This window comes from Loxodonta africana, chromosome 3 (assembly GCF_030014295.1).
Source record: "Loxodonta africana isolate mLoxAfr1 chromosome 3, mLoxAfr1.hap2, whole genome shotgun sequence".
In the NCBI taxonomy this organism is placed as follows: Eukaryota; Metazoa; Chordata; class Mammalia; order Proboscidea; family Elephantidae; genus Loxodonta; species Loxodonta africana.
The window spans coordinates 67,945,196-67,957,707 of record NC_087344.1 but is presented as its reverse complement, the minus strand read 5'-3'; the positions used below and the strand labels follow the sequence as shown (position 1 = coordinate 67,957,707).

The following is a 12,512-nucleotide window of genomic DNA, read 5'->3' as shown; positions in this document are numbered from 1 at the left end:
AGATGCCAGTAACATCCTCCACCCCCCAGTTAGGACAACTAAAAATGTCTGCAGACATTGCCAAATGTCCCTGGGGCAGGGAAAGCTCAAACCACCCACCATACTCCCCTTGAGAAGGACTGCACTAGATCAATTCATCATCGACTGGCCATTGTTGAAACTGAAAGAGTGAAAAGCACTGTGCTGAGCTATGAAGATAACGACTACAACAACATTAATATTTAATGAGCGCTTACTATGTACCAAGCATTATACTAAGTAGGTAGCTTACCCTTAGTATTACAGTCAATAGGATACATTTTTATGCCTCTTTACAGATCAAGGAGTGTTTGGAGACATGTGTTCTCACTTAGGAACTGCATTTGAACCATTAATTATAAAGGTTACAGGCGATCTAAGACTGGACCTTTCATTCTATTATAAAAATAACAATGAACTAGGGAACAAACTCTATTCCGGGGTCTGCGTTGCTACTTCTTAGCTGTTCTTGGGTGGGTTTACTTAACCTTACTGGACCTCCATTTTCCTGTTGTAAAATGGGGAGGATAAGAATACAAAGTTCACCAACTCTGTGGCGGTACACAGTGTCCAAAACAGGAGGAGGGTGGGAATCAGATGAGATTATGGGTGTGGCAGCACTTTATAAACAGGGGTCACAAACTCAGATGTCTACAGAGCTCAAGTGTTGTTGTTTGGTGCCATTGAGTTGATTTCTACTCGTAGCAACCCCATGTGACAGAGTAGAACTGCACCTTAGGGTTTTCTAGAGTGCAATGTTTACAGGAGCAGATTGCCAGGTCTTTCTACAGCACAGCAGCTGGGTGGATTCGAACCCCCAACCTTAGCAGCTGAGTGCTTAACCCTTGTACCACCAGAGATCAGGTAGGTGATGTAAATGAGTGAAATTTATGTTTTTTTTACTGAGATGCTCTTTGTTTGCATATTTTAAAAATTGGGCCATTTTTCATTTTCGTAAAGAAATATGCCTTTCTCCTACCTTTCTTTAAACACACTGCCATCTTGGGGTATCTTTAATTTTCTCACTTTTTAATGGAGATGTGGATACCAAAAAAAATTAGTTTTCGTGTTTATTATAAGAACAATAACTCGGAGCATGATGTTAAACACTTATTAACACTCAATTTCATTGTCTCAGAGCAAAAGGGAGGGAGAGCTCATACCCCACTTAAACGGGGCAGCCGCTACTTAGCTCCATGAGGGCCCAGAACGGTCAACTCTTCCTATCTTTCAAAAGAAAGCAGAAATCTGAAGTTTTATTCAAAACCTCCCCAGTTTTATACATTGGCTGTTAATGCAGTCAGTTCTCAATACAGTGGTAAGAGACATCCTTTTAAAATGTGATGTTGCTGTTGAGTCAAGATTCCGACTCATAGTGACCCCATGTAACAGAGTAGAACTGCCCCATAGGGTTTTCTAGGCTGTAATCTTAAGGGAAGCAGATCGCCAGGACTTTCTCCCAGAGAATAGGTGTTTGGGTTGAAACCACCAACCGTTTGGCTAGCAGCCCCACTTTTAACCGTTGTACCACCAGGGCTCCTTTTTAAAATGTAAGTCAGATCATATCATAGCTCTGCACAAATCTTTGCAAAGGCTTCTCAAAATGGCTCCTGCAAAGGGCACAAGGCCGAGGTCCTAGGATTTAATTCCCTCTCTCTGGCCACCATTACCGCTCTGAACATGCGAGGCAAACTCCTGCCTCAGACTATCCCCTCAGCTCCTTCAAATCTTTGCTCATATGTCATCTTCTCAATGAGGCCTTCCCTGACCACCTTCTTTAAAATGGCAAACTTTTCCCCAAACATGGCATTCCTAATCCCCTTTGCTCTGCTCTGTTTTTCCCCTAGCACCTTGTAGCATATGATATAATTTATTTATGATGTTTATTGTTTATTGTCTGTCTTCCCTTACTAGAATGTAAGTTCACAAAGGCAGAGATTTGCGTGTGAGTTTTATCAACTGTATATCCTATGAGCCTAGAACAGTAGATGGTTAATACATATTTGTTAAATAAATTAACTAATTCAATTTTTAAAAACATCCTGAAGGTAAATCAAAACATATTCGAGGCCAGATGCAGCCCTTGAATTACTGGCTGTAAAAAAATGCAATTGCCCTTATACAGTGGGAGGGAGGGGATCCAATGACGCACTGGAGGCAATTCCAGGTGGGAATTGAACTGAATCCATTGGGGTAGAGGTGAGGTGTACTGTTCCATTTGAAGGGATTGGGAGAGCCCATACAGCAAAGTGTAGGCACGTCCCCTTGGCCCCCAGCATCACCAGGACTGGAAAAAAGTTCAGATGTTCCCTCAGGGTGTAACCAATTCAGGGTGATCCAGTTTCCCTCTTCTGAATCCCCACTCCACACCCCAAGGACGAGGAGATGGGAGTGGGGAACAGAGACATGTACCACATTCATCAACAAACAGACATTTATTGAGCTCCTGATGTGTGCTAGGCACCAAGGAGGAGCATAGAGAGGTATCAGACAAGGTCCCAGCCCTCTAGGAGTTCTTGCTCACCAGGGGAAAGAAGAGGGAGTGGGGCCAGAAGCTGGTGTCAGTCACGGGCCTCTGTCCTTTCTCTTGTGGTCTCAGAAAGTAGGACAGCCCAGAAAGGGACACCTTCGACAGGTGTCCAAAACATAAAGGCACAGGCCACACATGTACAAGACACATGTGAAGAGCCCACACAAGTACAGGACACATGCACAAAACACAAAATGTGTACGTGTTACATGTGACAGGATTCATGTGCAGAGTGCTTACATGCATAGGTTACATGGGTAAAGCACTGGCACTCTATCTCCCCAAGTCAGGCTGAGAGACACAGGTGGCTAGATGGGGGGAGGCCTTCAGGCCCCAGGGCCATGAGGCCCTTCAAGGTTGTGGTTGGTACTGGCCCTCTGTGGCTGTGAAGAAGTCCTCCAGCACACTGCGCAGGTAGTCGAAGGTGGGCCGATCCTCTGGGCGCTCCTTCCAGCATAGCAGCATGAGGTCATACAGCTCTTCGGGACAGTTGTCAGGTCGCACCATGCGGTAGCCTCGCTCTAGGTTCTGAATCACCTCAGGATTGGTCATCCCTAGAGTTTGATGGGAGAAACAACATCAAGGCTCCAGGCTTTGGAAATCCACAGGCAGGGATAATATTCAGAATATTTAACAGCTGACACGGCGTGAGCACCAATCTGAAATGTCAGTCATGCCACTTGGAGTGCCTGGTATAGCTTAGAGACACTCTGTAACACACATGTTAATTGCGGTGACCTTGGACAAACTACCACATCCCTTTGAGCCTCAGTTTCGTCATGTAGAAAATGGAATAAATAGTAGTTCCTAGCTCACGAAGTTGTTATAAGGATTGAATGAGATAATGCCTATAAAGCACCAAGTATAGGGCCTGGATAGGAGATGCTTCATAAAGGGTAGCTGTGATTATTATTATCTGGTAGGAAAGTAAGAGTGGTCATGGCTCAGGGCAGGATAGGAGCCCACAGCCAGGACAGTGGTGAGTTTCTCTAGCTTTGACAGCAGGCACGTGAGAGGCTGTATCAGGAAGCCAGATGGATCCTGAGCTCCAGCAAAGCAGACCCTGCACGGGGCCGAGAAAGTTCACCAGCCCCCTCCATGATGCAGATGAAATGGTCATTGGGCCAGTTCCCTCCCTTTGCACTGGTCCTGGCCCCTGTAGCAGGCTTCTGACATGCAGACCCTGAGAGGAGCTGCTGTGAAGAACTTCATGGTCACGGCAAAAACACAGCCTCCTGTTTCTAAATTACCCTGTTGGTCTCTAGCTTCTCCTGCAGTCTCCTAAGAGGAGACTGTGATAGGCAGTCCCCAAAGACTAAGCCCTTCTAGGGCCCTGGCAAAATAGAAGTTTTGCTTCTCCAAAGCTTGGGACTAGACCCTAGTCAGTAAAGATCCCTGTCTCTAGGCCCTGCCCCTGGGAGGCCTCTAGCTATGGGTCCCTTATGTTCTAGAGTCAGGACTTTGGAGGACATAGGCCAGGGAACCAAATACACTTGGCTAGAGTCATGGTGGCAAACTGTTGGCTAGTAGGCCAAACCCAGCCCAAATATAGCCCACAGATCTACTATGGTTTGGCCCATATGGTGTTTTTAAACAATTTGAATCAATCACCAGTATTTAGAAATAAGAAAAATTTTTCTAAAAGTCTGAGTTTTGGCCTCTCTGGAAAAACAGGTCTGTTTTTTGGGCCTCCATGTCTTTATGGCAACTATCTGCTGGAGCAGATGCAAGTTCACCAAGGGCGGCATTACTCTCCTTTGTCTCCCTGACCCTGAAGCCACTTGTCAGTTGCCATTTATCATGATGTTTTCACTGCCTTTTTTCTTCTAGGAGAGAAATGCTGTATGGGTTAGCCTCTATGGCACAGTGGAGGAGCAGAAAAGGCCCTTGGCAGGACGACTGAGTCTGGTTACAGCCCCAGCAGTGCCCCTGGACTCTGTGTGACAGTGGGCAAGTCCAGGACAGGAAGGGCCTTCAGGCCTCTCACCTGATTCTAAGGTGCCCTTACCTTTCTAGGAGGAAAGTTTTGTTCATTGCTCTGGGGATGTTTCTGCACATCCGGCCACTATGCTCTGTGACCGCCCTACTACTGTCTTTATGTTCCATTTCCTTTCCCCAGAGCTTCTTAGCAAGTTCTTTTTAAAAAATTCTATCTCTGTCTGGACTGAATTAAGGGGTGAAGGCCTTTGTCCAGGAGATAAAGGGAGGGGTGAGTGAGAGAGGGTGAGAATTAGTTGCTTACATGTCTCTCTCCCTCTCTAAGAAGGCCTGGTGGCACAGTAAGTGCGTGGCTGCTAATCGAGAGGTGATTGGTTCAAACCCACCAGCTTCTTCGCTGGAGAAAGATGTGGCAGTCTGCTTCTGTAAAGGTTACAGCTTTGGAAACCCTATGAGGCAGTTCTACTCTGTCCTGTAGGGTCACTATGAGACAGAATTGACTCAGTGGCAATGGGTTTGTTTGTTTTTCTCTTTAGGTGGAAAGCTTCAGAGGGAAGAGAAGACCCAGGTCCTTGGTCAGTGTTTAGTGAGCACCTACTATGAGTCTGAAGTCCCTGAGTGATGGAAGTGGTTAATGCGCTTGGCTGCTAACCAAAAGGTTAGAGGTTGAGTCCTCCTAGAGATAGCTAAGAAGAAAGGCCTGGTGACCTACTTCCAGAAAATCAGCCATTAAAACCTCATGAAGTCTGGCTCTGACACACACGGGGTTGCCGTGAATCAAATCAACTTGACAGCAACTGGGTTGGTACTACGAATCGGGCTCCTTCACTGGTAGTCTCTTTTTTTTCATATGAGAAAACTGAGGCTCAGAGAAGTCATACAGTGATGGTTAATAATAAAACCTAACACACTTGAGTACTTGCTATAGGCCAGGCGCTGTTCTAACTTCAATGAAGTTTCATAACAACCCTGCAATTCTACCTCACAGAGATGCCGTCAAGGTTAAAATAGTACATGTAAAGTGCTTAGAACAGTAGTTAGCGTGTAGTAGGAAAGAAGGAAAAAAGGAAGTATATGTTCAAAGCCAAACAGAAAGTTAGCATCAGTGGTAGATCTGGTAATAAAAGGTAGGCCTCTTGCCTCCCAGGCCAGATCTACTACCATACTAGGCTGCCATACCAGAACATAAGAAAAGAGCTGGTGTTATTGAAGGAGGAGAGATCCAGAGACAGAGATGGAAGCCAGCTCTGGGAGATGTGGCATCTGTTTGAGGATGCTGGAGTCACACCCCTGAGAGGATGAAGAAGCAGTTAGAAAGTTTCAGACTGGGAATAAGTGAGTGGAAAAACATGAATTGGCTGCCCTTCCCTGTCACCCCTCCCAGTTCCTGCCCTTGGTTCTAACCTGGATAGGGGATACGGCCGTGGGTGACAATCTCTGTCAGCAGGATCCCAAAAGACCACACATCCGATTTGATGGTGAACGTCCCATAGTTAATGGCTTCTGGTGCTGTCCACTTAATGGGAAACTTGGCCCCTGTGGGGAGGCAAAGTGAGGCCACCTGGATCTGCTTGACTTGAACCTGCCAGGCCCCAGACCTCTCTCAGACCCCGCACTTACCCTCCCTGGCCGTGTACTCATTGTCCTCAATGAGGCGTGCTAGGCCAAAGTCTGCAATCTTACAGCTCAGGGTGTCAGACACCAGGATGTTGGCGGCCCGCAGGTCACGGTGGATATAATTCCGCTCCTCAATGAATGCCATGCCCTCAGCGATCTGCAGGCCAGGTACAGGTCAGCAGTCTTGGGCCAGACATCCTTCCCCAGTGGCCAGTGCCCAGGCCCAGCCTTCCCCAGGCTCCTTACCTGAGCAGCCATGTCCAAGAGTTTGTTGATGGTCAGCTTGATGCCTGGGGGGGTCTTGAGGAAATCCACCAGGCTCCCTGTGGGCAGGAGCATGAGTAGTGAGCAGAGCGAGCAGAAGGAGGAAAGATCCTCCGGCAGAACTCACCCAAGTCAACTCAGGGGGAGGCCACCAGACCCTTCTCCCCAGCTGGGAATCTAGAAGCAGTGTCTGACATGTGGAAAGGAAGAATAAGGGGTGTAAATAGAAGGGTGTGTTCTCAGGGTAAGGATGCCCAAGATATGTGAAGGTCTTTTCTGGGCACCTTCACCCTGAGCACAGGAAGGCTGAGAGGGAGCATCTTGTAGGTTTCTTGTCACCAATGGGGTAAAGCCCAAACCCCTCAGCCAGGGATCCAAAGTCCTGCATGGTCCACATTTGTAGCTTCTCCTCCCCTCCCCTACCCCTGCCTCCTTCACCACAGCCACCCTATACAATTTTGAGATTCTTCAGACAGACCACTTGGCTGTCATCCTGAAGTCTTTGTCCATCCCTACCTGCTGAACATTCCAGTTTTCTTTCATGGCCCAGCTCCCCCTTTAGGAAGCCACTCTAGTCCTACCAGGCATAATAAATTACATCATCTTCTGCATTCCTGTGGTGTGCCAGAAACTTCCCATGGCACAAACTCTGTCTTCCCAGTGCCCATTACTAAAATCATGAGTTTCCCTAACAGCAGAAATCTTGTTCACTTATCTAGTGCCCAGCCCAGAGTAAGCAGCAATGACTGTGTGCTGAAGGTATTGAATGGAATATGGAAAGAGATCCTGGGGGCCTTGGGGCATCTCTCGTAGTGGAGGGTGGCTGGAAGAAAAACACTATGGAAGTTGCTAGGATGAAGCCTGTGACCAGTGGCACTTCCCAAGAGATTAAAACCTCATATGAGGATGACAGCATACCTGAGTGTCCCCACTATGGGGCTAAATTAGTCACCAAAAACAAAGGCCTCACCCAGAGGCAGCAAATATGTGGATATATACAGCCATTCCTCTATTGTGTCTGTGACAAATGTTGCTAATCACAGTACTCACTCCAGTGAGCTTCAGAATCCTTCTCAACCCAGCTCTCCAAGCAACTACCAACCAATCAAAGTTGGCACCTATAATGAAACCTACTTGCCATGTCTAGAATCTATTAGCCAATTACCTTTTTCCCTTCCTGAAAGAGGGACAGATCATGTATTTCCAAAGAATCAGAACTAGATAAAAACAACAAATGTGTGATGTAGCTAACATATGGCAGGCACTGTTCTAACTTTCATCCTCACAAAGACCCTATGAGGAAGTTACTATTCCATTATTATCACCATTTTACAGATGAGAAAACCAAGGCAGAGAGAAGGTAAGTGATTAGTCCAAGACCACTGTAGTGCAATTGATCACTTTTATATGGCCTTTCTCACCATAGCCTTGTAACTCTCACGGAATGACTGAGTGGGACTATGCAAAAACAGTGCTTGTGGCCCACCAGGGAGATTGGACAGCTTGCTAATAATGGTGCACACCACCCTTGTGTGGGTGGAGCCATGTAAATAAGGTCAGTTTTGCTGTCCCACTAGGCTTAAAACGAGCCATTCCAGAGGCAGAAAGGGAGGACCTCACTACCATGAAGAAAGAAGAGCTGGGAGTGGAGTGCATCCTTTGGACCCAGGATCCCTGCACTGAGAACCTCCTAGACCCAGGAAACAGCTGTAACACCGGAGATGGCGCAAGACACCGAGAAGCAGTGGCAGAGAAATAGTGGCAGCAGAGGCACCAGGAGACCAGCAGGAGATGGTGCAGCTGGCTGCATGGCCCACAGAATGAGAAAGCTGAGCACCTTTGGGCCCAGGTTTACTGGCAAAGTAGGGTGCCTCTGGACACTTATTGGTGGAGCTAAAGAGCTTTGTAACACTTGCCTGACCAGGCCAGAGGCTGGGCCAGCCCAAGAGGTTTGAGAGGCCGAGAGGCCAAGAACCAGGTAGAGGCCTACTTGTGCGCATGGCCGAGAAGCTGTCCTAACTGAAGAACTATATCTTGAGTTATCCCTGATCCTGAATTTTAACCTGTTACTTCCCTAATAAATGCCAAAACTCTGAGTATGATCTATGAGTTTTGTGTGGCCATTGCAACAAATTATCGAACCCATCAGAGAAGTAGAGCGTGCTGTGGGAGGGGTAGCTGGTGTCACAATTGGTGAAAAGGTTGGAGGGTAGAGGTATGTCTGACCTTCATCTCATAGGAATCAGCCTCGGGCTGATGCTGATGGTGATTCTCCTCTTTCCTTACGAAGTTAGAGGAGGAGGTCAGACGCCACCCCCATGCCATTTTTACAACCACACAACCATGAAGACAGGATTCTAATCCAGGCAGTCAGACTCTAGAGCCCTTAATGACTATATTCTTTCTGGGTGAGCTCATTTAGATTTTCTGCTGTTAAAGCAGGAGCTGCACACGTGGGTTTGCCATGAGTCAGAATCAACTGATGACAACTAATAACACAACGTATTTAGGGAAACTGAGGACCGGAGGTGCTATGGGGACTTAGCCTGGGTCACACAGCAAATCAGTGTCAAAGTGGAGCTTAGAAACTCAGTCTCTGCCTTTCCGGGCTCTCTGTCTAATAGTACAGCCCCTACAGCAACACCTTCCAGGCGAGGGGGAGGGGGAAAGGACTCACCCACAGCTGGAAAAAAAGGGCCTTGGGGCAGATCTAAGGAACCCTGGTGGTACAGGGGTTAAGTGCCTGGCTGCTAGCAGAAAACAAAACAAAACAGAAAGGTCAGCAGTAGGAGCTCACCAGCCGCTTCACGGGAGAAAGGTGTAGCACTCTGCTTTGGTAAAAATTGCCATTGAGGCTGAGTCGACTCTGACCCATAGCAACCCTGTACGACAGAGTGGAATTGCCCCATAGGGTTTCCAAGGCTGTAAATCTTTACCCAGGCAGACTGCCACATCCTTTGCCTGTGGAGTGCCTGCTGGGTTCAAACTGCTGACCATTCGGTTAGCAGCCAAGCACTTAGCCACTCTGCCAGCAGGGCTCCTTCTCCATACCTTCTCCATAAAGATTACAGCCTTGGAAATCCTGTGGGGCAGTTCTACTCTGTCCTATAGGGTCACTATGATTTCCAAACCACTCGACAGCAATGGGCTGGGACAGATCTGTCCTCCCAAGGGTCAGGAAGGACAAAAAGGGGAGAAAAGAAGCTAGGGGCCCATTCAACTCCTGAGATCTAGCCTCCTGAGATCAAGACAGGGTTTTGAAGAAAGCAAAGGAGACTGCAGGTAAGGGAAGATCGAGGCGAATGCTCTTCCAGGCTCTGTCACCGTAGACTGGGCCCCCAGATAATATGTCCGGTTCTAGTCCTTGGCGGTGCGCCTTCAGCGGCTCAGGAAGCCCATCTAGAAACCCTTTATGCTGAGCCAGAGGACAATGCAGAACCCCACCCTCCAGGAGGGGCGCAGGGGACCGCGGCGCCTGGAGCGCACCGTTCTCCATGTATTCCGTGATGATGTAGATGGGCTCCTGGGTGACCACGGCATAGAGCCGGACCAGCCGCTGGTGTTGCAGCTGCTTCATGAGATTGGCCTCGGCCAGAAAGGCGTCGGGAGACATGCTGCCCTGCTTCAGGCTCTTCACTGCCACTTTCGTGTGCCCGTTATAGTACCCTGAGGGAGAAGGGGTTGGGGGAGTCACCCGCTGCCAGTGCACCTGTACTCAGAGCTTTCTGCGGACGCCTCCCCTCCCTCCTTCCCCGGCAACCCTGGAGGGCCACACTCACCCATCCACACCTCCCCGAACTGGCCAGCCCCTAGCCGCTCCACCAACTTCAGCGTCTCCCTGGGAACCTCCCACTCGTCCTCCCACCACGGTTTCTGGGGCTTCTGGGTCTGGCAAGGGCGACTCAACCGCGTGCACAACCCGTCCGGAGCATCTGCGGGGACACGGGAGAAGTGTGAAGGCAGGCCTTGGGTCACCCCACCCAGCGCCCACCTCACCGAGTCCCGGTGTAGGAGAAACGGACTGGCAGGGCGGTGTGGGGCTGTCACCCGACACCTGGGACTGTAGGGTCGGAGACCCCGCCCCACCCACTGGGGGAAATGAAGGAGCACGCTCAGAAATGGGGGGAGGGTAACTCTGAGAGAAACTGGGGGGAGGGAGCAGGCTGGTAGGGCAGAGGAGAAGGGGCCTGGGGCAAATCTGAGGGAGTCCTGGAGTTGCTCACTGGTGTAATGGCGGACCAGTTCATGCAGGCCGGGGAAAGTGATGCGTGGGGAGATGTAGAAGCCGCCGTTGTCCAGGTTACGGATCTTGTAATGTTTCACCACCTCTCCCTGGTTCTGGTCAAAGTCCCGGACCGACAGTGAGAACGATCCTGAACGAATGAATGAATGAATGAACAAAAGAATGCAAAAGAGGGCGGGGTCGCCTTCCCCGAGCCGCGCACGCCACCCATGCCCTTCTGCTCGGGCTCACCCAGGTGGCACCATGCCGCCTCACTGCCCTGCCTTGCCAGCCCGCGACCCCGCCCACTGGGAGGCCCCCAGCCTGAGGTCCCGCCCCCGCGGCCCCGCCCCGGCTGTGGCCCCCCCAACCGCTCACCCACTGTGCTCTCGCTCTCCCGGATCAGGAAGGAGCCGTGCGTGTTGCCCGGCGCCAGCAGCTGCCGCTCCGCGTCCTTGCGGCTCAGGTTCTTGAAGAACCAGCTGAGCAGGGCAGAAACGACGGCTGTCGTCTGTTAGTCCCTTCTTCTTCCGTCCCCCTCAACCAGTCACCACGACTCCGAGCACCCACTCTGGGGTCGCCACATGTGTTCCCGCCCATCCCCACGACAAGCCCCCACTCACGGTTCGGGCTCCAGGCTGTTTGCTTTGGCCACGAAGTTGAAGGGGATGAAGCCTTCCTGGCCCGTGGTCAGAGACTGTGCTTTCCACCACTCGCCGCTCCTGCACCACAGCGGTGGTCAGCGCGGCCTGCCCAGCCCTCGACTGAGCAGGAGACCCTTCCTTTGAGTCCTCAGCTCCACCAGGTCTCCCTCCCCACAGCTCAGCACTCTAGAGCTTCCCGTTTGTTCCAAGGCCCCCCCCCCCCAGCCAATCAGGACCTCAGGGTGTAGCTGGAGGTACCGGGTAACTCTGAGGATGGGGGTCTTAGACCAACAGCCCCCTCCCTCACAGACCCCACTAGGACTGTGGTGGATGGGATGAAGAGGGCACTCAACTGCTCCAAGATGCGGAGCTGTTCGCCCTTCTCGAACCCCAGGTCTCCGTCGTGAGAGGGCTCATAGTTGTGCAGGGCGATAACCAGGTTGTCTGTAAAGATAGGGGGCATCAGGGCGAACCGGCCTGGGGTAGGCTGGGAGCATGGAGGTCGGGAGTTATAGGGCCAGAGACAGGACTGGGGGCAGGAGGGGTCGAAAAGGGTAGAGGGTTCGGAGGAGATGAAGGCAGACAGCCAAGGATCCACAGGCCTCATCTTCCAGGCCCTGCTGGTTGGGGTCACCTTGCAGTGGTGAGGCCGGAGGGATGGAGCCCTCGTAGGTGACCAGTGGGTCCCGCACATCAGAGCCATTCCGCATGGGTAGCTGTGGGGTGGAGGATGAGGGTGGGGTTAGAGAGCAAGAGGCTGGGTCTTATCACTAACTTTGTCACCTATTTGCTGTGTGACTTTGGGAGATTCCCTTCCCCTCTCTGGGCCTCTCTTTTCTGTATACCGGGGTAGATGATCAACTGTGTTATTTCAGGGACCTGTAGTTGTGGTCCATTCTTTCTCCTGAGTGTCCCTGGGCCCTGCACTTCACCTAATTCCCTCACCAAGTCCACTCTCTTGCCTCTTACCATGGCTTTGCTATCCAGTGGGACTATGGGGTAATGGCAGTTCTCACACACATCAATGTTTTCCATCCAGTCATCTTCAGGATTCGAGCTGCAGCTGCAGCCCATGGTCCCTGGGGGAATGGAAAGGGGAGTGAAGGGACTTCACGCAAGACCTGCAGCCCCAATACCAGACATCCTAGGGCGAGGTTGTCAAACCCCCCCCCCCCCATTCACCAGCCACAGAAAATCTGAAATGGTGGGCCCTAACTCCTGACTGGTGCTCTCTTGGAGCTCCAGGGCCACAAACAAAGTCACATAAAGCCCTAGGCCC

General features: G+C 50.5%; 1 protein-coding gene across 2 annotated transcripts; it reads right to left on the bottom strand.

Annotated features, from left to right (window-relative positions):
• Positions 1-541: 541 nt before the first annotated feature.
• On the bottom strand, positions 542-12,312 carry LCK (LCK proto-oncogene, Src family tyrosine kinase). Of its 2 annotated transcripts, XM_010595165.3 has the most exons (12): positions 12,203-12,307; positions 11,868-11,949; positions 11,587-11,677; positions 11,213-11,311; positions 10,968-11,071; positions 10,591-10,740; positions 10,147-10,299; positions 9,854-10,033; positions 6,350-6,426; positions 6,107-6,260; positions 5,891-6,022; positions 913-3,102 (listed from the first exon to the last, which is right to left on the bottom strand). In XM_010595165.3, the coding sequence occupies exons 1-12, from the start codon at positions 12,305-12,307 to the stop codon at positions 2,900-2,902; spliced, it is 1,530 nt and encodes a 509-aa protein (XP_010593467.1). In that variant the 3' UTR covers positions 913-2,899. The 2 variants fall into 2 exon arrangements, with proteins under 2 accessions (XP_064137705.1, XP_010593467.1); XM_064281635.1 differs by having other exon boundaries at positions 542-3,102; positions 11,587-11,949; positions 12,203-12,312.
• Positions 12,313-12,512: the final 200 nt, after the last annotated feature.